The sequence below is a fragment of the Haemaphysalis longicornis genome, unplaced genomic scaffold (assembly GCF_048455015.1).
Source record: "Haemaphysalis longicornis isolate Haplotype H1 unplaced genomic scaffold, Haemaphysalis longicornis Haplotype H1 scaffold_10, whole genome shotgun sequence".
NCBI lineage: Eukaryota > Metazoa > Arthropoda > Arachnida > Ixodida > Ixodidae > Haemaphysalis > Haemaphysalis longicornis.
Window position 1 is genome coordinate 4,708,893 of NW_027526204.1, and position 25,570 is coordinate 4,734,462.

At 50.5% G+C, this 25,570-nt stretch overlaps 1 protein-coding gene across 1 annotated transcript in view; it reads right to left on the reverse strand.

The window, feature by feature from the left end:
• Positions 1–5,044: 5,044 nt before the first annotated feature.
• Positions 5,045–25,570, reverse strand: part of Rok (Rho associated coiled-coil containing protein kinase) — a 97,113-nt gene continuing 76,587 nt past the window's right edge. Inside the window, 2 exon segments of the mRNA XM_077688800.1 lie at positions 5,045–9,634; positions 15,741–15,809. Coding sequence (XP_077544926.1) covers positions 9,200–9,634; positions 15,741–15,809 — 504 coding nt within the window. The 3' untranslated portion in view covers positions 5,045–9,199.

Genomic DNA, 25,570 nt, shown 5'->3' on the forward strand with positions numbered 1-25,570 from the left:
TAAGCTGTCGGGTTGGGCGTATGGGGTCTTCAAGCTGCGTTGTTTGCAGCTTTTTCCCATGCGTCCTCTGTCTACTGTACCGCAGCAAGAGAGAAATAAAGTTTCAATTCAATATAAGTTAAAATGTTGATTCTCCAACCGAATCGCGTGCTTTCGTGATGTCTGCAGTGGTCATACATGACTGAAGCCTTGTTTACTGTTAGTAAACCTAGGTATGGCGCCACCATACTGTGGTGGGCCATTTTCTGCCTTTGTTTTTGACCGTATTTGTACCTGGCTTGTTTTTGTTAAGGTAGAAAATAATCCTTTCGTGAAACATGGTGTTCCCTCGACAAATATGGTTTCATCCGTCATCGTATAAAACGGTCGTGTTAGCATTGCAAAGATATCTGTGCCAAACAGCCTCAAGGAAAGAATCCTTCCATAAGAAAAACAGAAGGTGAAGTGATTAGCTGAATTGAAGAGCACACCGACTGCATAGCGAAGCTTTTTTTAAGTTGGAATTCATGTCATTTAAAGCTTTGTGTTTTATTTTTGTGTAAAGTATCTTAAAATACCGCTTGCTGATGTCCCACGGGAACGGCGAATTTTGATCAATTCCGATGAATCTGAGCTGTAATCCCGCTCTTCTGGATGATGGTTGCAGCACGGACACTTACACTTAGACGACTTCAGTACGGGTGGCAAAAGTGCGTCAACCCGCCCCGGAACGTCAGCAGGTATCCGCAGGTAAGTTTTGCTTCTCCTCGGGCCATTCTATCGCTGCCGCGTGTTCATGCAAACTTATCCGGCCTGTTCTAAAGGTCACAGATGTGCAGGGTGTCGACTTCATTTGGGTGGGACCCCATGGCACCGGCTGCACAGTGGACCCAAGCTTTGCTTCACCGCTTCACGCCGTGGCACGACAGGCACTGGTGCTTATATTTTTGTTTGTATGTAAATAACTTCTGTACTTGGAGCTCATATCTGCAATATTATTCTATAAGGGCCTTGCACTCAAAGTGTATATCGCAATTCTTTTGTTTGCCCTGTGCAAAGTAGCTGATGTTTTCATCATTTTTTGATAATTGTAATAAATCTGTTGTTTGAATCAATACTTGTTGAACAGCCCTATGCTACCTCTATCAGTTCATACCTTACACTTTAGCGTCAATCATTTTATGTGGCAGGAAAAAAGCATCTCTTAGACGACCCAAAAACAATCAACTTTTCCGCAGTCAAGAAAGCGTTAACCTCAGAATACCTGTGCTCGAGCCTTGTGCTTCTAACTTGAGTGCCAAGCTCAAACAGTAACAACCCGCTGCGGTGGCTCAGTGGCTACGGCATTGTGGTGGTGAGTTCAAGGATGTGGGTTCGATTCCCAGCCGCTTTTCTGGTGGAGGCAAAGACGCCCGTGTGTCCGAGATTTCGGCGCACACTAAAGATCTGCTGCAGGTAGTCAAAATTAATCCGGAGCCCTCCACTACGTCGCCTGCGTTGCGTCGGTGCGTTATAGCCTACCAACGCCGCCTGTATAAACATTGCCTAACGCGCGAGTGAGAAATGGCCAAACAGCCACTCTCACCTGCCCTTTCCCGCTCCGTAGCCTTTCTGCATGCTTTCATGTCCGCCAGCCAGCTATGCAAAATAGTCGACAGTTTGTGTGCCGTTCCCCAGGACGACTCATGCTTGTTTTTCACCATGGCTATCACATTGGTATGTCGCTGATAAAACCGCCGGTGCCACGGTGCACGCAAAAGCACTTGTGCTGCCGCAGGCTCTTTGTGCACTTACCTATTTGGACCATGGGCCCCGACATTTTCCAGGGTTCGTACAGACTTCAAAAGCAAAAATTCAAGGGTTTTCAAGGACTTTCAAGGACCAGAAAACACATTTTCAAGGTCCCCGTCTAACGTTTTATCTGGGATTATTTATAACTTTTCCAACACAATGCAAAAGTTATTTATTGCACAATACCTAAGCACATTAGTGCACATTTAGATAGGTGCTAACGGGTTCGTAAATGCTCCTACAGCATTATTTTTTATTTCAAGTTTTTTTTTCTTTGTGTTTTGCTCAGGCTGTTTGATTTCAAAACTTAGTTAATGTTGCCTGCATCTCCTGCTTTGTCAGCAAGAGTACCAGCTGAAATTAAATCGAGCAAGAGTTGCTTCAAGGCCCGATGAACTATGTACATGTCCACCATTTGCATGTAAAAGCAAACGTAGATGGAGCGTATGAGGCACAACAAACATGCAATTAGCGAGCGTCCACAGACTAGATGGAAGATGCAAGATAGAGAACAGAAGCTGGCTTTCACTGGATTGTACCGTGATATGGATTGGATTGACAAGTGCCTGCTCCCAATGTTGCCTTGAAATAATGAAAATCCCCAAAACTTGTAATTTCACGCAATACACTGAAACTTGATTGTTACAATGCTTCTTTACATTTGTTAGCACCTAAAACCCACCACAAACACTTTAGATTCTTGTGAACAGACAGGGCCATTGATTCTCTCCGGAAAAATTAAGGGTTTTCAAGGACCATTTAAAAATTCCAGGACTTTCCAGGCCCTGAAATTGACACTTCTAATTTCAAGGGTTTTCAAGGTTTTCAAGGACCTGTGCGAACCCTGATTTTCGGAGTCGTGCGTTCCCCCTCTGTCCCCTCCGCATTTCGGCCTTGTTTTGTCCACGCTGCTCGCATCAAAGGATGAACAAAACAAACGAAGAAAACTATAGAAGAAAATGAAATGACATGTTTGCTTGCAGGCTCTCTTTCTTTTTCGTTTTGTTTTTCGCCGGCGTATACATAACACGACCTGAAAAATATTTTTAGCTATGCCACTGCTCCTGTTCCTTATTAAAAGTGCTATTACTACTACTACCCGTACCGTGGAAGCAAACCGCATTATCGCGAAGCAAACGGTGTCAAGCTGCAAGAATACGAAGCTGTTCAAGAAAGCAAAGAGCTCCGTCCGCCATCTTTCGAAAAATGCAGCAGGTATGAAGAGAGGGACCAGTTGGACGAGGTCACCAGTGGCCCCAGAACTAACGCCCCATCGCGACTAAAATGGGTACGAAATGGCTCTTGAAACTCAACAGTCAAGCTGACAGACACGTGTCGTAGAAGTGGGAGCAGCGTCCGCGACTCGCGAGCACTGACGTAAGGCGTCCCGGAACGTCTGCCGGCGCACGCCACATAGCGGAGGAGTGGCTGAACTAAGCGTCCCTACCGTTCCCATTGGAAAGCAGACGACGCACGTCAGGCAATGTTTATACAGGCGGCATTGACCCCACAATCAATCAATCAAACAGTAACAAAAATTCCCGACATAAGGTGGGCCAGCAGTGCGAAAGGGGGAAAATTGAACTGCATTCAGCAAACTTGCATTGCACTTACGTGATGGGTGGGTGGGGCAGAGGGGCAGCACCAGACTACCGTAGCTCGACGACATTTGGAGCAAAGTGAAGGGCAAGTTGTCCAGTGCCATGCAACACAAATAGCGACCACTATGCTCCTGCAACCGTCACTGCAATACAGTCTACGCTCGTTACAGCGGATCCGGCAACAACAGACTTTCGGTTACAACAGACCATTTCTGTTGGTTTGTCTGGTACCCATGCATTTTAAATGGAGTCCACTCCGCTCACAACGGACCCGGCTAGAGCAGACTATCGGCTACAACAGACTAAATTTTAGGCGAAAATTGTTTCAACTGAACGTTTATAGCGGACTTCCGCGGGGCCGGCGCTCGGTGTGCTTTTTCGTTTATTTTGGCAAGAAAACTATTATGTCTGGCAACATTGCTGGCAGCCGGGTCGTTGGCGCAGCCAAGCCAAGCCAGTGGCTTTTTTTTTTTGTGCGACCAGCGGCATGAGCGGCAGGGTAGCTGATTTCACTGTCGGATAAATTAAGCGTAATTAACGCTGTTGAACACGAGGAAAAACAGGCTGACATCGCCAGAAGTACAGGCCTGTCTAAGCACAGTGTCCGCTGTACCGTCAAGAACAAGGCCGCTGCCGATGAACGCGACTCCGGTGAGATTGAAAACAGGGCAATCGACTACTCGAAGTGGTGCACTCGGAGGCGAGTCTGCCCTCGTCAGTTTTTTTATGTAATAAAAAACTCGGGTTCAGTGAAGTTCGGCTTTTATTATTCCCACGCATGCATCGTTCCCGTTCCGTTCGGTGAAAAAGGTAAGAAATGCCTCAAGTAGGGGTTGTTCCCCATCCATGTGTGCAATCTGCCGGTAACCGTGCGCAGTCCAACTGGTCTAACTTTCGATTTTACAGCTGACCGTCATCAGATTATTTCATTACATCTGTTTCAATGACCAGAATAAAATCGCTAAAAATGTGGAATCTGCCTTGAGGGAACGTCAGGCAGCTATCCGATTTGTTTGACGAACGGTTTCGGGAAAGCCTGCCTCGTCATGAGGGGATTTAAAAGAGCCTAGCTAATGCTGATGGGCACGACTGATGTTTTATAGCTGGTTTATAATTGCGCCTAGTTATATTCTTGCATTATTTGCTCAGCTCATCTTGCGTCTTTACACGCTTGACCACATGCGCTAGGCCTTTTCGAAGTGCCGGTGCTAAGTTTTGGAAACGGTGTTTACGTGATTCTTTGCCCTCGCGCGAACACTGTGCAGAGGTGCTGCAGGCGTGTAGAAAGAACAAAGTGTATGTACTATGCATGCAATATCGGTCAAAGTACCCACTGTAGGGCTCATAGCCCCCCCCCCCCCCCCCCCCCCCCTTCCTTGTCGGATACTGCATACTTCGGCTACAGCGGACGTTTTTTTCCGGATTCAGAGGGTCCGTTGTAACGGGCGTAGACTGTATTAGGGCACGACTAGACAAGAGGCTTATAGTAACAAGTACTGGCATACTTCCAAATGGCCCAGAGGAAGCAAGAAGCGTTCACACAAAGCCCCTGCTGACGACCGAGTGCATATTTGACCACGAAAACGTCTGTTTGTACCAACGTCGCTCGATGGTTAAATCCCGTCTAGTTAGCAGCTCCAGAGCCGATGGCATCAGAAAGAGCCGGGCAGGCGTGCACATCCAAAAGAGGGCTTTATTTAACGTTCATATGCAACGAAACAACATGGTACCAGCCAGTGTGAATGAAACTATTGGCCAATCGGCACGACCAAAAGTACTATGCCACTGATGAAAATTGAGACGGGCACTACAAGTGAGCACGAAAGAGCCACAAGGAAACGTCAACAGCCTCATTAAAAAAGCCCTACGCTAACAAGTTGCACTGTGAAAATCCTCAAGGTCAGACATTTCAACATGTTCAGTGCTCTCCCCCAATATTGCGTACAAACGAAATGCTTTGTTCCCAACACGCAAGCATCCTTTGGCACTGCCCAAAACCGGCAATGCGGGCATAGTGACAAAAGAAACATCGCACATCCTTCCACGCCAACTGTAAAACATGTTTTTACAACGGGAACATTGGGCACGGCTTCATTTTCACCATTTCCCAGGAGTCTTTCGGGATGACCTCCATGGGACTGAAGACATTGGGCTACAAACGATTGCAAGCTCGCACAGCATGCGGATATGTACAAAATTTGACCGCTGCAAGAGGCTTTGGGCCCGGGTTTAATCAGGCCCGGAATGGTGGCAAATGAGCAGGCATTACAGGTTAGCTCGCGCCTCTCTCTACCAGTAGGAACAGCTACTGAACAACAATCACCGAGGCTCCTTTTGTGGATGCCTCTGTTGAAGTTAAAAACAGATCTGGCAGATGGCCGCACAACAGTAAAAACGCCAAACACAAACCTCACACAGCGTACCAGCAGAGGCATAAATAAGGTCAGTCATGAAGTCGTGTACAGCACTAAAAAAAAAGGTTTGTCTACGTGACACGAATCAGATGCAGCGAGAACAGGCGCATAACGGGCAGGAGGGGCAGCTCAGCACAGAGACGGCGAAAACGAACGCGCGCGCACCAGAAAGAAAGGTTTCGCACACTGCCACGTGGGCCCTGGAAGTGGTCCTCCTGTGCACCAATCGTGAATTGCATGGAAACTGTGCTCAACACAGCACCTTGTCCATCCATGCCTCCTTTCTGAACAGTTGAGGCAGGGTCGCAAGGACCCAAGACAAGGCACACGGGGTGGACGGGTGGAGCCCGCAAGGCACAAGGATCAACGCCCCCAGTTGAGCTCGCTTGGCACCAGGTCCAAGCCGGGTGGACGCTCACAACAACATGCGAGAGCACGCCAACTACGTGGGACTGACTAGGCACGCAGGCTTTCTTGACACATTGCCTCGCACAAGATCCCTTCACTGTTACAAGGCGCGTGTGCACCAGCTGAAGGCGGTGATCGGACGAGCGAGAAAGGCCCGAGCGCTGGGATGATCAGACGTGAACGGTGGGGGCACTGCGCTCGGCCATCTGCTGCCCAAGGTCCAGCTGGGTCAGCGTTCCGATTACGAGGGCAAGACCCACGCGGGTGCCAACAGTCAGAGATGCATCTCTGCAAATGCTCTGGTTTTTGTCTTAAGCAACATCCCACCCTTTTTCCCTTTATACTGCCTGGTGTAATACAAGCTTCCAGAGGTTAGTCAGTTTCCTTTTTGTCCCGTTATCTGCACTGTTTTTCGACAGACTGTTGCAATCAAGCAAACTAGCCCCAGTTCAAAGTTTAGCATGCCCATCTCGAGAGGAAACCCGCTACGCCGACACACACCCACACTTGCCCCTGCACCCCGAGGCAGTCATCCCCACTGGTTGCAAACTTTTGCACTTCCCATCGCCCTAATGTTTGAGCCACAAGTGATGCCCAGTTGCTGAGGAAAGGCCACCTTCAATTCACTAACTGCCACATTGTTTTAGTGATCATTTGCACTGGAATCCTGGAGACTGTCTTTGATTGCAGTCAGCAAACTCTGCTCTTGACTCAACTGGCACTGCACACTGGAGCTCTACGACAGCAGAAGAGCCAGCCTCGAAAAGGATGCCCGGCTTGGCCATGTTGTGTGCGGCCCAACCAGCCGAAACTTCCCTCTGTTACTGCAAATTCCTGCACCAGAATTGCTCTAAGGAACACATCACTGGCACAATGATATTGGTGCAAATGGCCGAGGGTTTGGAAGCGCCGAACCCTGCCTTTGCACCAACAACATCTGTTGTTGCCACGCTTGCCAAGATAGCGAGAGACTTGGCCCCACGTTACCTCCTGCCTGTTCACGCTGTCGCCTTGGCAAAGCAGTGCTACAATGCTACGTTGAAATGCAGGTGAAGCATTACAAGTGACTGCACGTGCCCACCCCGCATGTGATAAATGCACCACCCGTTCACAGCAAACAACCTCGGACAGAGTCCACAGCTTGCTTGCAAACACTGTGCTGCAATTTGGGGGGGAGGCGACATACACGCTGGCCAAAAAGGTAACCTCAGACACACTGCCACACAGCAGCTGAAAACAATGTTGCTACTACCAGAAAGTGTGGCTAAGCTTGTTCAACTAACCGCGGGACAACCACATGTCCCTGCTCCTTTGGGGCTAGCTGGTGCGATTCCAATGACAAGGTGCAGCTCCTGGACCGGGGCCCTTGAGAGAGAGTGAGCATTTCCAGTGGTGGGCTGAGAACGACCGTGCAAACCGCACAGAAGAACGCCCGAGGCATGCAAGGAGAACGTCCTCAGGCGAGGGCAACAACTGCTGCCGCGCACGCCGCACAACCACAAAAGACAGCAGGAGAGACAGAGAACCACTTGCGCTCGGTAAAACGGGTGCACAACAAGAACGGTGTATAATGCCTCCAAACAACGCTTCGTCAACGCAACTCACAACAAGCCCGGCAGTTCGGTAGTAGGAAGCTCCCAAGGACTCAACGCGATGACTGAGCAAGTACAAGGCTGAGCATCTGAGCAGAGCAGCCCTCCGACGCATCCCCACGGGCTGGAGACGGAGGCTGTCCCAAGGCAGGAATACCTTGTTCACCCATCCCGCCCGACTCTATGGAGCAAACAATTGGACGCCCGCAGGCATCTAGAAGTGTGGCACCCAGGATTCTCTACAGGGCCTCAAGTAGGAAAGAAGGCGTACACGAGCCAGCATCAAAGACGCGGGGGGCAGCTATGGCAGCAGCCAAGTACTTCTGTAACACACTGCAAAACTGGTGCCATAAATATCTGATGCCACAAGGACTAGTCACAGTTGCCACCATGGCACGAGGAGAGTTGAGCGGGCAGGCATGGCCCGGCCATCCGGGGAGGCCTGCCTGGGTGCCACCGTGAGCTCGACAACAACACAGACACAGAGCACCGCGGCAATCAACACTGCCGTCCCAGCGTCCCACATTAAAAACACGTCGTCAACAGGATGCAGCAAGCAATGTGTGGGTAGTAAGATCAGGAATGCACATTAAAAGCGCCCCGTGTGAACTCCCCAACGCCTGCACGGTGGCCCCCCAGCACAGGGCCGCCCAAAAAGTTGGCCGTGGCCGCTTCCTCCCGAATGAGCTGCTGCAATGGGGCGCGCCTGTCGCTTGCCCAACACCACCTGCGTGCCACCGCTGCAAGGCACTCAACTGGCAGCCGGGGCCCACGAAGCAGGCCGCATGCGCAGCCACGCGACACCAGCGTCAAGCTCCCCTGGATGCCAGCGAGGGGCATTGGCCAAAAACCACTGCATGCAGGGCGCTCGCCCGTGCCCTCTGCGTCGCACCCCCCAAGGTGCAGCTGCACAGAGAAGCCTCGGCAGCTGGATTTCCCGAGAGTACAGAGGCGCGGATGCTCCAGAGGGGCGCTTCCCGTCAGACCAGGCGGGCCCCACATCGCTCACAAAAATAGACGGCACATCTACGCTCAAGCGCTCCAGTTGGCGACACCCGGCTTAGGGACCACCGTACCGAGTTGGGGAAGCTCGCACTTGCATCGCTACTCTGCCTGCCTTAGAACTCCCGCCCCCTTCTTCCCTGTTTCAACGCCTGCTTACAAAACACGGTTACAATCTAGACAACTCTACACAGGAACATTTGGCAGCGCACAAGTACCTCCGAGTCACAGTGAGGACATTTCATGCAGGGAGAAGACGCTATTGCTCCACACCCTAGACACGCTGCCCTGTCTGTTCGCAACTATCTTACCAGAGCAGCTGTAATGCGGCGACACTGCCGAATGGCCTGCGTGAGACCCAGAAGGGCAGCAGCACAGGCTCCTCCTCTGATGGCCTGAGCGGGGGCGAAGACTAGCACTTGCGGCTGGGCAGGGTGGCCGCCTTGCCGCCGGGCCCGGAGGCCGAGGCCATGGAGCTGTTGGAGCCCGAGGAGGCCGTCGAGGGGAACTTGCGCAGGCGCGAGGCAGGCGAGGCCGAGGCGGCGGCCGAGGAGGAGGCCGCGTAGCCGCAGGCATCGACGCGCACGCGCAGCTGGGCCACCCAGTGCCGCTGGTCGTCGGGCGAGGGGGCCAGCAGGAGCAGCTCCTTGGCCGAGGTGGGGTCCACCTTGCAGGGGGCCAGCATGTCCACGTGGTCCCGGTGCAGCTTGAGCCGGCAGCGGCGGCACTCCAGGGCCGGGGGCGGCTTGAACATGTGCCACAGGGGCTTCGGGCACAGCTCGCACGTCGTCGGCATGTGGAACGAGATGGCCACCAGGTCGTGCCCCTTGTGCTCCAGCGTGCTCGGCTGCCCAGGCAAGCAAAAGGGGACACTTCAGTGCCTGCCTCTCGGAGCGAACTTTGGGAAGCACAAGTGCCCAAAAGGCACGCGATAATTGGAGCAGGCCGCCCGATGCCGAACGGCAATCGATGCAGCGAGCACGGCACGTACAAGCTGAAAAGGGTGCTGCCCCCGGGGGAAATCGGGCAAGTGCTGTGTACAGAAAGGACACTAAAAGACACCAGCGCCCCGCCACCACATAGCCCTCTGGAGCTCCGTTTGTGCAGGGGGAAGAAAATTTATGCACGTGGACGCCACCGCACTTGTTCCTCCATGCTGCACGCGTTCTTTTGACACCCAATGTTTATGTGGGGCCCCATGTCACGCCACATGAAATTAAATCTGGGCACTTTCCGCCCTGTCTCGAAATCCCCCGACCTCCCCTGTAGGCATCGTCTGGACCCCGGTGCACACTAGTTTGCGGGGAATGAGGCAGCGCACAACACAGCACGAGTAGTCACAATCCATGCCAGTGCCAGCTCGGTCCCCTACCATGGCGTCAAGTCAGCCAGGGATCAGTCAGTCACGTGCCATGATATGACTACCGTATTTTCCGGTCTATAAGTCGCACTTTTGTATAAGTCGCACCCCCCTCAAAACGGCAGTTTTTCCAGAACAAAACGTATACAAGTCGCACCGGTGCACTTTTTAATAAGGTAAACTCGTAAAGCATCAGTCCGCTAGACAGTGCAGCGAAAGTACATGGCTGCGGCGGCCGCCGCCTCTGAACGCATTCCCGGTAAGCAGTGATAGACACGTGCATCTATCGTCCAAAGTCTGGACAGAACTACCGTATTTTCTCGCATATAACCCGCACCAAAAATTGAAAAAAAAATCGTCCGAAAAGTGGGGGTGCGGGTTATCTGCGAATATTCTGGAAGCAGAGGTCGGCTTCACGGCAATGCACGGCCTGCCGTGCAGTCCGCATCTCCATCGTCATCATCAGGTGCAAAGCCAATAAGAAGCCAACACAGGCCATAGACAGATCCCCTACATAGCGTGTTTATTCGGACTTTTCACATGCTTTGTTTGGTTTGGTCAACAGCGTCTGTTGCGGTGATTTGCGTGCGCTTTGTAGCGAAGTTGTTGGGCCCCCAACTCAGGTGTGGCCAGTTTGCACCGTTGGTCAGCCGTGTCTGGTGAGACACCATGAGTGGGTCTCGGCGTCAATCTTTCACCGCGAAAGAGAAGCTGAAGATCATAGCTGCTGCGGAGGAAATCGGTAACAGAGCTGCTGTGAGAAAGCACGACGTCGACGAGTCCTGCATTCGCGACTGGCGGAAAAAAAGGCCTCTCTCGAAAGTGCATACAAGGAGAAGCGAGCATTTCGCGGCCCGAAGACTGGCGCGTACCCCCTTCTTGAGACGCAGCTTGTCAAATTCATTGAGGAGCGGAGGAGTCATGGCCACGCTGTGTCCACGGAGATGGCACAGATGGAAGCTCTGAGGTTGGCCCGGGAGATGAACATCCCACGCGAGTTTCGTGCGAGCCGTGGATGGCTCCAGCGATTCATGGCCAGGCACGGATTTTCGATGCGGCGGCGAACGACCATGTGCCAGCGGCTTCCCAACGCCTACGAGGAGAAGCTGTTGAACTATCAACGTTACGTCATCGGGCTCAGGAAGGAGCACAACTACTTGCTCTCCCAGGTGGGAAATGCCGACCAAACGCCCGTGTACTTCGAGATGCCCATGGACACCACTTTGCAGAAAAAGGGCTCGAAATCTGTGAGCGTGCTGACGGGCGCAAACACCAAGCTGCGCTGCACCGTAATGTTGTGCGCTTTGGCGGACGGCACCAAACTGCGCCCGTATGTAATCTTCAAGCGCAAAACGCTACCCAGTACCCCACTGCCACCAGGGATTGTTGTGCGGGCCGAAGATAACGCTTGGATGAATAGTGACCTCGTCGGTGACTCGCTTCGCACGATCTGGGAGAGAAGGCCAGGAGCCATGTTGGCACGGCCGTCGATGCTGGTGCTGGACTCGTTCCGAGGCCACTGCACTGACGCAGTGAAAGCGCGCCTCGCCGACAACCGCACGGTCCTCGTGATCGTACCCGGTGGCATGACTTCCAAGCTCCAGCCACTGGACGTGTGCCTAAATAAGCCGTTCAAGGCGCACGTGAAGCGGCTGTATGCCGAATGGATGGCCGACGGCCTTTACGCCCTCACACCGACGGGACGCGTGCGGAGGCCAGACATTGCGCTGCTGTGCCAGTGGATCGTGGATGCGTGGGGGGCAATTCCGGCCGACATGGTGCGCAAAAGCTTCAAGAAGTGCGCCATCTGCAATTCCTTAGATAGCACCGAAGACGACTGCGTCTTTGAGAGCGGCGACGAAGCCTCGGATGGCAGCAGCGACAGTGGCGAGTCTGGCGATGATTGACTGAACTGACTGAACCGGAATCGGCGCTGAGAACGTTGCGGCGATCATTTCGAAATAAAGTTCACCTGTAAACGAGATTGTGACTGTGCAATTGTGACTTCCTAGACCAGTTTTTTTTAGGTAAGCATGCGGGTTATACGCGAGGTTTTTTTTCTTTTTTCGGGGAGTTCAAAGTTAGGGGTGCGGGTTATATGCGAGAAAATACGGTAACTTCTCAAAAATGGTTTATTGATACACACACATGGAATGTACTTACAGACGGCGTTTAGGCAAAGCCATCGAAGCCTTCTTCCTCCGACTCGCTAACAAATAATTTATTCCTTTAGACCATAGAGCTGTGTCTCTTAATGTGCGCTGACATCACGCAGCACACAGGCACCTTTTCGAGCACGCACCGCGCGCGGCCGCCATGTACCAAATTTATTCCATACGTAAGTGGATAAGGCGCACCTACGAAAATTTCGGAAAAAAACCGCGACCTATACACCGGAAAATACGGTACGCATTACCACCTCTCTCACCGTTGATACCCTCCTGCCCATCTTGAGCTAAACAACCATCAGGAGCGCTTGTGGCGACTCCGGGCAAACTACTTGACCTGTCAAGCACTACAGAACTGCATTCACCCCTTGCAATTCCCCAAACCAAACCGCCCACTCTGCGGGGACCTAGCCACACTGGTCCACTCTATGTGGGACTTGTTCCCAAAATCCCTCTTCCTCCATAGCTTGGACCCAAAAATCCAGGTGCTTCTGGTCACCCACGCTGGTGTCGCCACCCGCCTCAAACTGCCGGCCACACCGCTCCCATAAACCTGCTTAACTCTTCCCTTATTGCGCCATAGGCCATCGGACATGGAGTTCTGATGATTTCAAACGTCCCGCCAAAGCTAAAACGGTGCCTTGCGGACAACTAATGCCATTTATTGGCAACTGTTTTTTTGATTTCATTATTGCTTGTTTACATTTCGCATGCAGAGACTGCATCGAAAGTGAAATTTGAACCCAAGTGACTTGCGCGAAAGTGACGTCATTTCACGGCGCGCTCCGCAAAAGCAGACGGCTGTGGCAGTGACTTCACTGCTGATTTTTCTTGCCCCAGCCACAGTGATGACTCCAGCAACGATGCGGGTTCCTCAGATTTTAGTTCTCAAGGGCCTCTGACTTCGACAAGTGCTGGGGGAAAGAGTTCATTTTTGATTTCGTGCTGTATTTATAAACAAAATGGGCTCCCTATGTGATGACTGCAGTTTTACTTTCATGTGTAGGGTCTGGACGATGTGCGGCAGGGATATTTTGCCAAATGCACCGCGCTGTATTGCATTATCGCCTTCAAGATCACTTCTCAAGAGCGCTGGACTTCTTTTTGTTTTGTTTTTTTACCACTGAAGTGATGACGATTTTGTGTGAGAACACAAACAAGTATGCTTGGATGCATATTTTAGAGGGACAGACTTATTCTCGAGTGGCTTCGCGGAGTGGCACAGCCACAGGGCCGCTAAATTGGTGGGCCCGCAAAAATGCAAAGCTTGGTGTACACCGTTGATGTATGTACAGTGTAGACCATTTATAACGTAACTGCTTATGGTGCGGGACCGGATATAATGCGGGTTTTTACGACCACCGGTTTGCCTCCCATTGAACTCGATGCATAAGCATACCGCTTAGGATGCGGTTGGCCGAAGCACAATACTGCTAATAGTGCGGTTTTCTGGCAGGTCTGCTGATGGACCGACGCAGCTGGGGCATCGTTTTAGGGCAGCAAAAGAAAAAAGGAAGGACGAAGTCGGCCATTTGACGTAGCACGCACCCCTTGCTCTCCTCTAACCTTGACGCACAAGAAACATTAAAGCCGTTTCACTAAGTGTGAAAGCTGCCAGAAGCGCAGAGCAGTGATTTGCCATAATGGGCTGCAGCGCCCTTATTCGCTCACTGCTGCATTTCAAATTTCCTGCCTGAAACTGCACCAGCAGGAGTTCTGTTCTTTTTGCACTTGCTTCAATTTCGTATGCTGGAGCTGCTAGCATCATTTCGAACGTGTAATTTTTGCCTGCGCGGCTGCAGCCTTTCTGCGCCATTTCTGTCTTGTGCGGCCGTTTTTTTCGCTTACTCTCGTAAAAGCCAACACAATGAGCGTTCCTATCTAAAATTAAAAAATGATTGCGGGGGCTACCGGCTATGCACACAGATTTGGCCTGAAATGTGCCTGAAGTTTCCTTTGTGCTAAACAACGGGGGGATGTATGAAAAGCGCCAGGGGTTCACGAGGCTCGAACGGTTACAACTATTTAAACCACGTGGCCAGTACCTGGGGCCATTATCTCGCCGCGCCGCCTGATTCTGGCATTCGCATCAACCGTTAGCGAGCCAAGACAACAAGGCAAGCCCATAAGGTGCTATGCACTTAAATAGGCTTACCACCACGGTATTTCTTGATGGGCGCTTCCACAAGCAACGTGCATGGCAGTTTATATTCCATTTTTCGCCAACATTATCAGCTTTTTTTGCCTCGTGCGGCATTTCAGCGAGCGGTTAAAAGCGGTCACTGGAGCTGCCTGCACCACTTCACGGCCAGTGCCGACGCCATGTTGCCGCCCCGCACACCACGGCAGTTGTATCCGCGCCAGCACTGCACGTTTTTGTGAGAAGTCGACCTAGCAGTTCACACTTCATAACGTTGCGCAGATAAACCACCGCTCTTGCCCTTTCCAAACAAGCGAGCTTCGCGAAGCAGAAGATTTCCACCACCAGTACATTGCGCTGATAAGCACCTGCCTTCGGCATCGTGAACGAAAGGTGGGGTGAAAGAAAATCCTGCTGGTGTTCTTATCACGTCCCGTGGCATGTGTTCATAGGTGCTAAAAGCGCAGCCACGGTCCTTGAAAACACAAACACAGCGCAAGTTAACGCTGCACTCGCCGTTCAATAGACCCCGCAGCAGTGGCTGACGTGAAAAAAATACGAAATAAAGACCATGCCTTTGTTTTTAAGTGCTGTGACATAGAGTGATGATAAATATAGGATTACTTGAAAGGTAGGCTGCCATGTGGTTAGATTCGCGCATGTTGTGGTTATAGTGCGGTGCCGCTTACAGTGCGGATTTTTGTGGATCTTGCGACATACGTTATAAGCGGTTTACACTGTATTGAATGACAGCTTAGGAACGTAGAAACAACTTGTACATCTTAGAATTCGTAACCTAACTTTTAGGCTCAGTACAATCGCCTATATGGTGTTTTGTGTGCACTTTTTTGTGCATTTTTTCCTGCTTATTTCACCAGTCAACTGTCAATAATTGTAACTTTCACAAAACTGCTGTCACGTGTTCGAAAGGGCAATCTATAAGCTACAATTTCATCATGCATAGCCATGCTAAATATGTCCCCTAGCTCAGGAGACGAAAAAGGCTTTGTGGAAGAAGCACTCAAAATTGGCCCCGCGGTAACGAAGTCTCCATGAAGCGACGCCTCTGTCTCTCCTTCCTGCTGCTGTCGCTGTTGGTCAACCGGCTGCCCAGCAGTTGGTCGACCGGCAGAAAATTACACCACATTAAAGTAGCTACACGCAGATTTTAAACCACAGGAATGTCTGCAGTAACAGTGTCCGGATTCTGCGCACTCCTTGTGTTGACACAGTGCCCGCAAATGCTGAGATGAGGCCCGGATAGCGAGTGGCAGAAGACACTCACGTCTTTCAGCTGGGGCACGTCCGTGGAGTCTCCGGGCTTCCTGCTTTCCCCTTCCCCTGCGTACAGCACCTGCACGGGGGGACAAGCAAGAGTCCTGTCTGCCTGCACGCAGGTCCTCCTCCTTTGAGAGGAGACTGCGACCATGTCAGGGCCGGCCTCGTGCAGCGGTTCCAGTTGTACTACACAGGCAGCCGTTCTCTCCAGTGCTGATCAAAATAGCGAAACAGCCGACATGAAATGATCACATGAAGGACAGCTGTGACATCCAAAGTTAGGCCAGTTGGACTCCGCATGGCCAGCGGCAGATTGCACACAGTGCATGGGAAGAACCCTCCCCCTGCTTGAGGCATCTCTTACCTTTGGCATCCAGTGGAACGGGAATGATAAATGCCAAACTTCAGTTCTGAAGCTGAGTTCTTTATTTCATAAGAAACTGTCACCTCGGGGTGCACCACTTGATGATGATGGTTGGATGTTTATGGCGCAAGGCCAACTAGGGCAAAGGGCGCCAAAACAATGGTTAAGTATGACGGATGAAGATGTAAACTCTAAAATTTCTCAGCAAAAGCAAAATTAAATCAGTAAAGTCAGTAAAAGACAATGAGGATGGCTGGTGTGTGATAGCGCATGGCATGAAATTAGGTGCAAAAACTACGCGTGATATGAAATGAGGTGTAAAAATTTGATTTCACTAAGAAACTTAAAAGTGTGCTGTAGAGCAGTGGTTCTCAAATGGGGTTCCGCGATAGCATTCCAGGGGTCCGCGAAGCTCCCCGCAAAACTTTTCACCCGCCCTTTTTCTCTCGATTTCGCCAGCCTTTTCAAAAAGGTGGCTCCGCCGCATTACATGTACATTTAGCTTCTCCGCGTGGCACATATTTTAACATCTGCATTTTGCACAACACGCCAGCTATGAAAGACAAAGAAAACAGACCCACAAAAGGCAGCATATAGGTGTTGAGAAGACTTATAGATTCAAGTACAAATTGTTTGACACATTATGGCACCGATCAATATACGCTCCATCGTGGGGTCCCCCATCACTATCGCAAGCCGAAAAGGGGTCCCCGGGGCAGGCATGGCTGAGAACCACTGTTGTAGAGGAATCATGGGATCATCCGCTAAAAACAGTGCTGGGTGTAGTGGGATGTGTTGTCTGTATAGCTGTGGGAAATGTCTGCGTCTTGTTCTGTAGAATGCTTTGCATGTAATGAGAATGTGAATTACAGACAGGCCCTCCCCACACCTGCTACACAGGGGTCTTGGAGATCCAGTGAGCAGATGGGAGTGTGTCGCGTGCGTGTGGCCTATCCGTAATCTAGCTAGGGCAACTTCGATGAATCTGTTGTGTGAGTCAGTAGTGTATCGTCCTATGTGCGGTTTTATATGGTAACTTGTTGTCTGTCTGTGTATCCCAGTTGGCTTGCCATGTTTTGCGAAGGTGTTGTCTTATGTGTGGCTTGAGGTCGGTGTTGGGTATTGTTGTTACGTCCACCGTGTTTGTAAGTGCAGCAGCAGCGGCCATTCGATCCACGGTCTCATTCCCCGCGATTCCAGCAAGGCCTGGAACCCAGCACAGGATTAGTTGAAAATTATTAGCATACACAGACATTATGGCATTAAAAACTAGATTGACGATGTAGTTTTTTCTGGGTCTGTGTGACGACAATGCATGCACAACACTCAAAGAGTCAGTAAAGATGACGGACTTGGGAATTTGTTTTTTAAGAATGTGATGAACGGTGATTAAAATGCCATAGGCTTCTGCTGAGAAGATAGTGGTGTGTGCGCTCATGGTTCTGCAAGAATTAAAGTTAGGACCATGAGCGCCGCAAGACAGCATAGTGGAGGTTTTCGAGGCATCAGTGTAAAATTCGGCTCGTTTATATTTATCCTGCAGGGACAAGAAGTGCTGCAGAATCGCAGCACTCGGAACCCTGCTTTTATATATTTTCATGAAAGAAACATCACATGATGATGTGCATACATCTAAAAACCCAATGGAAAGACCTGAAGCTTCCGCTCTCACCCTGAGTGAGTAGGGCAAACAAACAGATGAACGATTTGAGAATAGCTGGGTTGTAGATGTATCGTTGAGGACGGGCTTAAAAGGATGGTTATTCAATGACGAGACCTTAAAAGCATATAATAAATCTATGTACATTCGTTGATGTTCCAGGCACCATTTGTTGCTTTCAACGTACAAACTCTGGGCCGGGCTAGTGCGGAGCGCACCAGACGCAAGGCGCAGGCCCAAGTGGAGCACTGGATCAAGCATTTTTAGTGCTGTTTTCGATGCCGACCCATACACGACACTACCGTAGTCTAACTGAGACCCGACTAAGGCGGTAAAGACACGGAGAAGGAGTTCTTTGTATGCACCATAGGACTGGTAGGAGAGGACCTTGAGAATATTTAGTGTTTTGAGGCATTTATGTTTAAGCTGCTTGATGTGTGGGACGAACTTGAGTTTTTCCTCAAATAAGGCAGCTAAAAACTTGTGCTCCCTTTTTACAAGAACAGATGCCCGATTAAGGGTAACACAACACAAGTACTTTTGCGCGGGGTTAGTTTAAACCAGTTAAGAACCGCCCAGCCAACAAGTTTCTTAACACCGAGCTGGACTTGGCGTCCACAAATTGAAAAGTTACAAGACTTAAAAGATATCTGAACGCCATCTGCTTATAAAGAACAGGAAATGGTTGGTGGCAGTGCCTTCTTGAGGGACGCCATTTTCCAGCACATGCCAACCCTCACTCGAAAGGTCCTTTCTGACACGTAGCTAGCGAGGGTGTTCAGCACGCTGCCGGAGACGCCAAACGACTTAAGGTCCCTCAAGATGCCGTACCGCCAGGCCGTGTCATAGGCCCTTTCCATATCGAAGAAGACTGTTATGCAACACTGTTTGTGGATCTCCCCGCCCTGAAGCCAGCCTGGTAGCTCTCGAGAAGACCATTGTACTCTAAGAAGTACACAAGTTGATCATCTTCTCCTATTGCTGTGCTTCTCCTATTCTCAACTTGTAACACCAGTTGACCATCTTCTCCTAACCGCTTGGTAGCACACATCGAGGATAATGATCTCTTCCCAATGACCATGTTTGGCTTTCGACCCCATCTGTCCACGCAAGATATTTTAATTAGGGGTGTGCGAATATTCGAAACTTCGAATATTCGATTCGAATTTTTTGGTATTCGATTCGATTCGAACGACACTTTTAATGTTCGAAATATTCGAACCACCCAAAACTAAAAAAAAAAATAATAATAATAAATTCAGAGCGTGTGTGTATCGGTGTTTATTTACAGTGGACTCTCGATGATACGATTCTGGGGGTGCGAATTTCGGGATGATACGAATTTCCGAAAAGTCCCGGAGAAATTGCATCGTTTGCAATGGGAAAAATTTCGGCTGTTACGAACGGACCTGCGCGGCCCGGCGGAAGATACGAACGAGCCGGCGAGGCACCCGACTGCCGAACGAGCAAGTGACGGCTCTCGCTCCCCTGTTTGTCACTCTTTCTCCAGAAACGGCCGGGCTGTTGTTTTCTGCTCGCGAAAACGCTCTGCGCAAGCCCAACGCGCTGACACCGCCGCGAAACCACCCCCACGCTGCGCGCGGCGCGGCCGGCGGCGTCAACATGGCGTCGGCTCCAGCCGCTAAGTGGCGCGGGTGCTCGAGCGACCGCTTCTAACCGCTCTTTAAAATGCGGCTCAAGGGAGACACGAAGTTACTTGTGCGGTGAAGGAGCTGATAATGCATGCGAAAACGGTACTATAAAACATCATCCGCGCCGCTAGTGAAAGCGCCCATAAAATATTTGCCGGGGTGCTAAGCCTAACCATCTCCGGCGGAGCCAAGCCGGCTGCCTCGATCTCATCGCAAGTAGTGAGGCTCCTCCATTCTGCCGCGCGCGTCGTGCGTCATTTTCTGACCGAGGTAGGCGCTACCGCGGGCGCGAAATCGTCGATGTGGGCGTGAAAACACAGCGCTCACAGGGCCGAGGCGAGCGAATCGCGTGCAAAAACGCACCATGCGGTTCACGCTTGGCTGTTGCGGCGTGTAGCGAGCTTGGGCACAGCGAGTGAGGAGACGTGCGCGAAGCTTTACGTGCTCCAGAAAGGGCTGCTTTGTGACACGGGGGTTAAAAAAAAGCAGAAAAATCACGAATTTCTTCACGCGAAAGTAGGAAAAGAAATAAACGAAAACTTTTTTCAGCGCTAAATTTTTTGGTCTGTGTTGGTTCATACGAATTTCGGATGATAGGAATATTTTTCCCAGTCCCGCGAGATAAGTATCATCAAGATTTTACTGTATCAGCGCGAGGCAATGTGCACGGGCTCGGGCATGCCAGCTACTAGTGTCTCAAGTGAGCGGCTGTTTTCGGTATCTGGTAAAGTGGTGACGAGCAGGAGGTTGTCACTGCTCCCCGAACATGTCGAGCAGTTAACCTTTCTCCATGTTAACATTTAAGCGAGTGCAGACCTTAACCTGTTGAGTGCAATGGTATTGTGTAATTCCTAATTTTACTTTGTGTGATTTGTTCTGCAATAAAGTTGCAGTTTTTGTGCCTCTAAGAGATGGTGAAAACATTAAGTTTACAAAAAACAACAAGTATTCATATTCGAAAAATATTCGATTCGATTCGAACTTTGTTTTTATTACAGTCTACGCCCGTTACAACGGACCCTGTGAATCCGGAAAAAAACGTCCGCTGTAGCCGAAGTATGCAGTATCCGACGGAGGGGGGGGGGGGGGCTATGAGCCCTACAGTGGGTACTTTGACCGATATTGCATGCATAGTACATACACTTTGTTCTTTCTACACGCCTGCAGCACCTCTGCACAGTGTTCGCGCGAGGGCAAAGAATCGCGTAAACACCGTTTCCAAAACTTAGCACCGGCACTTCGAAAAGGCCTAGCGCATGTGGTCAAGCGTGTAAAGACGCAAGATGAGCTGAGCAAATAACGCAAGAATATAACTAGGCGCAATTATAAACCAGCTATAAAACATCAGTCGTGCCCATCAGCATTAGCTAGGCTCTTTTAAATCCCCTCACGACGAGGCAGGTTTTCCCGAAACCGTTCGTCAAACAAATCGGATCGCTGCCTGACGTTCCCTCAAGGCAGATTCCACATTTTTAGCGATTTTATTCTGGTCATTGAAACAGATGTAATGAAATAATCTGATGACGGTCAGCTGTAAAATCGAAAGTTAGACCAGTTGGACTGCGCACGGTTACCGGCAGATTGCACACAATGGATGGGGAACAACCCCTACTTGAGGCATTTCTTACCTTTTTCGCCGAACGGAACGGGAACGATGCATGCGTGGGAATAATAAAAGCCGAACTTCACTGAACCCGAGTTTTTTATTACATAAAAAAACTGACGAGGGCAGACTCGCCTCCGAGTGCACCACTTCGAGTGTTCGATTGCCCTGTTTTCAATCTCACCGGAGTCGCGTTTATCGGCAGCGGCCTTGTTCTTGACGGTACAGCGGACACTGTGCTTAGACAGGCCTGTACTTCTGGCGATGTCAGCCTGATTTTCCCCGTGTTCAACAGCGTTAATTACGCTTAATTTATCCGACAGTGAAATCAGCTACCCTGCCGCTCATGCCGCTGGTCGCACAAAAAAAAAAGCCACTGGCTTGGCTTGGCTGCGCCAACGACCCGGCTGCCAGCAATGTTGCCAGACATAATATTTTTCTTGCCAAAATAAACGAAAAAGCACACCGGGCGCCGGCCCCGCGGAAGTCCGCTATAAACGTTCAGTCGAAACAATTTTTGCCTAAAATTTAGTCTGTTGTAGCCGATAGTCTGCTCTAGCCGGGTCCGTTGTGAGCGGAGTGGACTCCATTTAAAATGCATGGGTACCAGACAAACCAACAGAAATGGTCTGTTGTAACCGAAAGTCTGTTGTTGCCGGATCCGCTGTAACGAGCGTAGACTGTATTCGAATTCGCTTCGAAATTAAAAAATTGATATTCGCACACCCCTAATTTTAATCCAACTTAAGTCGGACATTATTGATCGCCTCACATCATCCCACAAGCGCTGCATACTCACTCTGGACATCAAGGGTGCATTCGACAACGTTTCACACTCGGCAATACTTGCAGGACTCGCATCCCTCGGATGTGGACAGCGCATGTATGACTATGTTAAGGCCTTCTTAACGGACCGTACTGCGACGATTGGTATTGGATATCTTCGATCGTCCGCTTTCACGATTCAAGCGAAAGGTACTCCGCAAGGGTCAGTCATCTCGCCACTGTTATTTAACATCGCCATGAAGGACCTCCCACCGAAATTGCAGTCAATTCCCCACATTAAACACGCATTATATGCGGATGACCTTACCGTCTGGACGCCTACTGGCTCCATTGGAGAGCAGCAAGACGCCTTGCAGCAAGCGATTACTGCTACCTTTCACTACCTCCAGACACGAGGCCTCCAGTGCGCACCCGAAAAATCGGCTTTGCTAACGCTCCACTCCCAGCCTTCTCACAAATCTGCTCGAGGTATACCTGAACCTCAACTGGCCATTGCAGGGCAGCCAGTCCCCAACGTCCCGCAACTGCAGGTGTTGGGTCTCACAATACCCAAAAACGGCTCTGGACTGCACACAATTTCCCCTCTGCATAAAACCCTGTCGCAACTGATGCACCTTCTGCAACGCATCTCCCATCGCCGTCGAGGCCTTAAAGAGCACGATACCCTACAGATAGTGCAAGCTTTGCTTATTAGCCGCATTACCTACGGGACCCCGTACCTCGCTCTGAAAACAACAGAAAAGGCTCGGCTCAACACAATGATTCGCCAAGCGTACAAAACTGCGCTTGGCCTACCCACTGCTACTGCGACCCACAAACTACTCGCCTTGGGAGTTCACAACACGTGGGAAGAGCTGCAAGAAGCCCATCATTCAGCTCAACTACGGCGCCTGCAATTGACTCCCACTGGTCGACAGGTCCTTACAGCATTACGACTCCGTCCGATACCCCCGAGGGAACAAAAACAACGCATTCCTCTAGCCCTGCGAGATGGCATCCGGGTGGCCCCAATTCCTCGCAATATGCACGCCAACTACCACCTTGGCCGCCGGGCTGCCCGTGCTCGAGCCCTGACTGCGCGATACGGCGAAGACCCCAGCGCCCTATATACAGATGCTACCCCCTACCCTGGCCGCGCCGGCCACGTAGCCAGCGTAGTTACTCATACCGGCCAATGCGTCACTGCCGCCACTACTACCACAAGCTCAATCGATGTCGCCGAAGAAATAGCCATTGCCCTGGCCGCCATTTCCCGCCCTGACCAAGTAACCATCCTCACCGATTCGCAGACAGCCTGCCGAAATTACCAAATTGGCCGAATTTCTTCATCAGCACTTCACATCCTCAAAAACTGCACAACGACCCCTGACATCCGCATCGTCTGGGCTCCTGGACACGCCGCCATCCCCGGCAATGAAGCGGCTCACGCCGCGGCTCGCGATATAATACACCGAGCCATTGCCGACGTTGGCCAATGTTTACCCCCTCACGATCAACTCCACCCAGTCAGTGGCTACACGGAGATTCTCGCGCATTACCGGCAAACTCGCCGTCGTCTCCCACCACTACACTGGCGCCTCTCCAGAGAGGACGCTACAACTTGGCGGCGGCTCCAAACGAATACCTATCCACATCCCACCCGCCTCCACCTCATCTTCCCCACCCAACAACCTTCCCTCTGCGCTTACTGTCCCCAGCCTGGCACCCTCTACCACATCATATGGGAGTGCCAACGAACTCCAGACTTGCCCCCCCTTTCCAACCCAACCTTCGAGCAGTGGAGGGCTTCCCTGGCCAGCCCGGACCCGGATATCCAGCTTAAGTTGGTGACCCGAGCACGGACGGCCAGCCGAAGTCAAGGCATCCCGGACTAGGGACGCCTTCCACGGGGCGACGCCCACCCATCAGCCTCTGCTGGAGAAATAAATTTTTTTTCTCTCTCTCTCTCTCTCCTATTGATCATCTTCTCGAGCTTGAATCGGCGTTCTTGACTTCTGCAGGTTGGCATCTTTTTTTCTATTAGGCGAGCACTCATAATGGGATTTCTGCCGTCTCTGCTGCCTCTGTAGTCGTAGTGCTCGTAGAGCTCTATACCAAGTTGCTCTATGTCTGGAACTAAAACGAGGAACGGGTCACCTGAAGCCTGTTTGTCTTGTAACAAACTGCTCCCAGCTAATGGGAATTTCTTAGTATGCTCTGGATGTCAACTCTCTTGTCATGTGGGAGGGTGTTCAAGAAGATGCCTCGCGAGAAGAAAGCCGCGTGGAAGTGCTCGACCTGTGTGAGCTCAGGTAGCGATGCGTCATCTGAAAAGGCCGAGTGTAGAAGGGCCAGCAATGCTGAACTGTCCAACACCAGTGAAAAACTGGAACTACTACTTCCTCTCACCTTAAAAGTGGACGCCCTCCTTTGCATGAAGGTAACGGTTGAGGCCATTGAAAAGTCGGTAGAAATGCTTGCCAACAAGTATGATGAGTTTGTTGACAAGTCGGACAAGCAGGACAAAGCCACAGCCGACCTTGAAGGACGGCTCGGAAAGGTAGAGGAGGCCAACTCTCCTAACGAAATTAAAATATCTGAGGCGTGAGTTGAATCAATTGGAACAATATGGAAGGAGGTTGAATTTAGAAATTCACGGAGTTCCCGCAAAACCCCATGCGGATGTGCCAGCTTTGGTGAATGAGGTTGGGGCGTCACTGCAGCTTGACGAGATAAACCAGGGCGAGATTGAGGGCATCCATCGGCTGGTAAGGCAAGGTACCTTACGTTCTGGTAAGGTACCTCCAATAATTGTGCGGTTCACGTGCAAATCCACGAAAGACTGTTGGAAGGCAAAAGCGAAGAAACTGAGGGAGGGGGAGTCACCTGTGCGGTTTTTTGAGAACCTGACGCCTTACAACAAAAGGCTCCTGTGGCTCACGCGTACAAAAGCTGGTGATTTTCAAGTGGAAAATTGAGCGCAAAAATTCGACAGACACAGAAAGACCAGACGGGACTAGCGCTGGTCCCGTCTGGTCTTTCTGTGTCTTTGTCGAATTTTTGCGCTCAATTTTCCACTTGAAAACATGAACCAACTAGCCCAACAACAAGTTCTATTAAAAGCCGGTGAGATGAACTACCAGTTTGCTTGGGAAACAAATGGAAAGGTTCTGGTCAAGAAGTAGTCCGGCGCCCCAAATATCAGAATTCTTTCTGAGGACGATCTGGAAAAAATCAAATGAAAGACTCGTGTTCGCTAACGGAAATAAGTTACTGTAATGGATGGTTCAGTATGCTCGACTGATTACTTTAAAGAGTATGTATCAGCCAAAAAATGGACTCATAAGGCGTTGTCGTTGTTTCATTTGAATGCTTGTAGTCCAAGAAACAAGACGGAACAACATGAACTACTGTTCAGTGGACTTTCGCTAGAATTCAGTGTTTCGTGCTTCACTGAGACGTGGTTCTCTTGTACGAGCAATGTCTGCCGTTTTGAGGGTTACGAGCACATCGGTTTATTTAGAACAGGAAGAAAAGGTGGCGGTGTTTCTCGTTATGTGAAGGCTGGTGTGAAGTGCCCGCTTGTGCCAGAATTTTCGTCCATTATGAGAGATTAAGAAATACTAACATCTAAGTGAGCTGGCACTTTAATAACAATTGTGTACAGGCCTCCCGATGGAACAATGAAAAACTTCTTCGACTGCTTGGAAAAACTTCTTATTCATGTGTCCCTTTCAAAACTGAAATCAGTTATTGTAGGAGATACAGTCGAACACGGATATATCGAACTCCA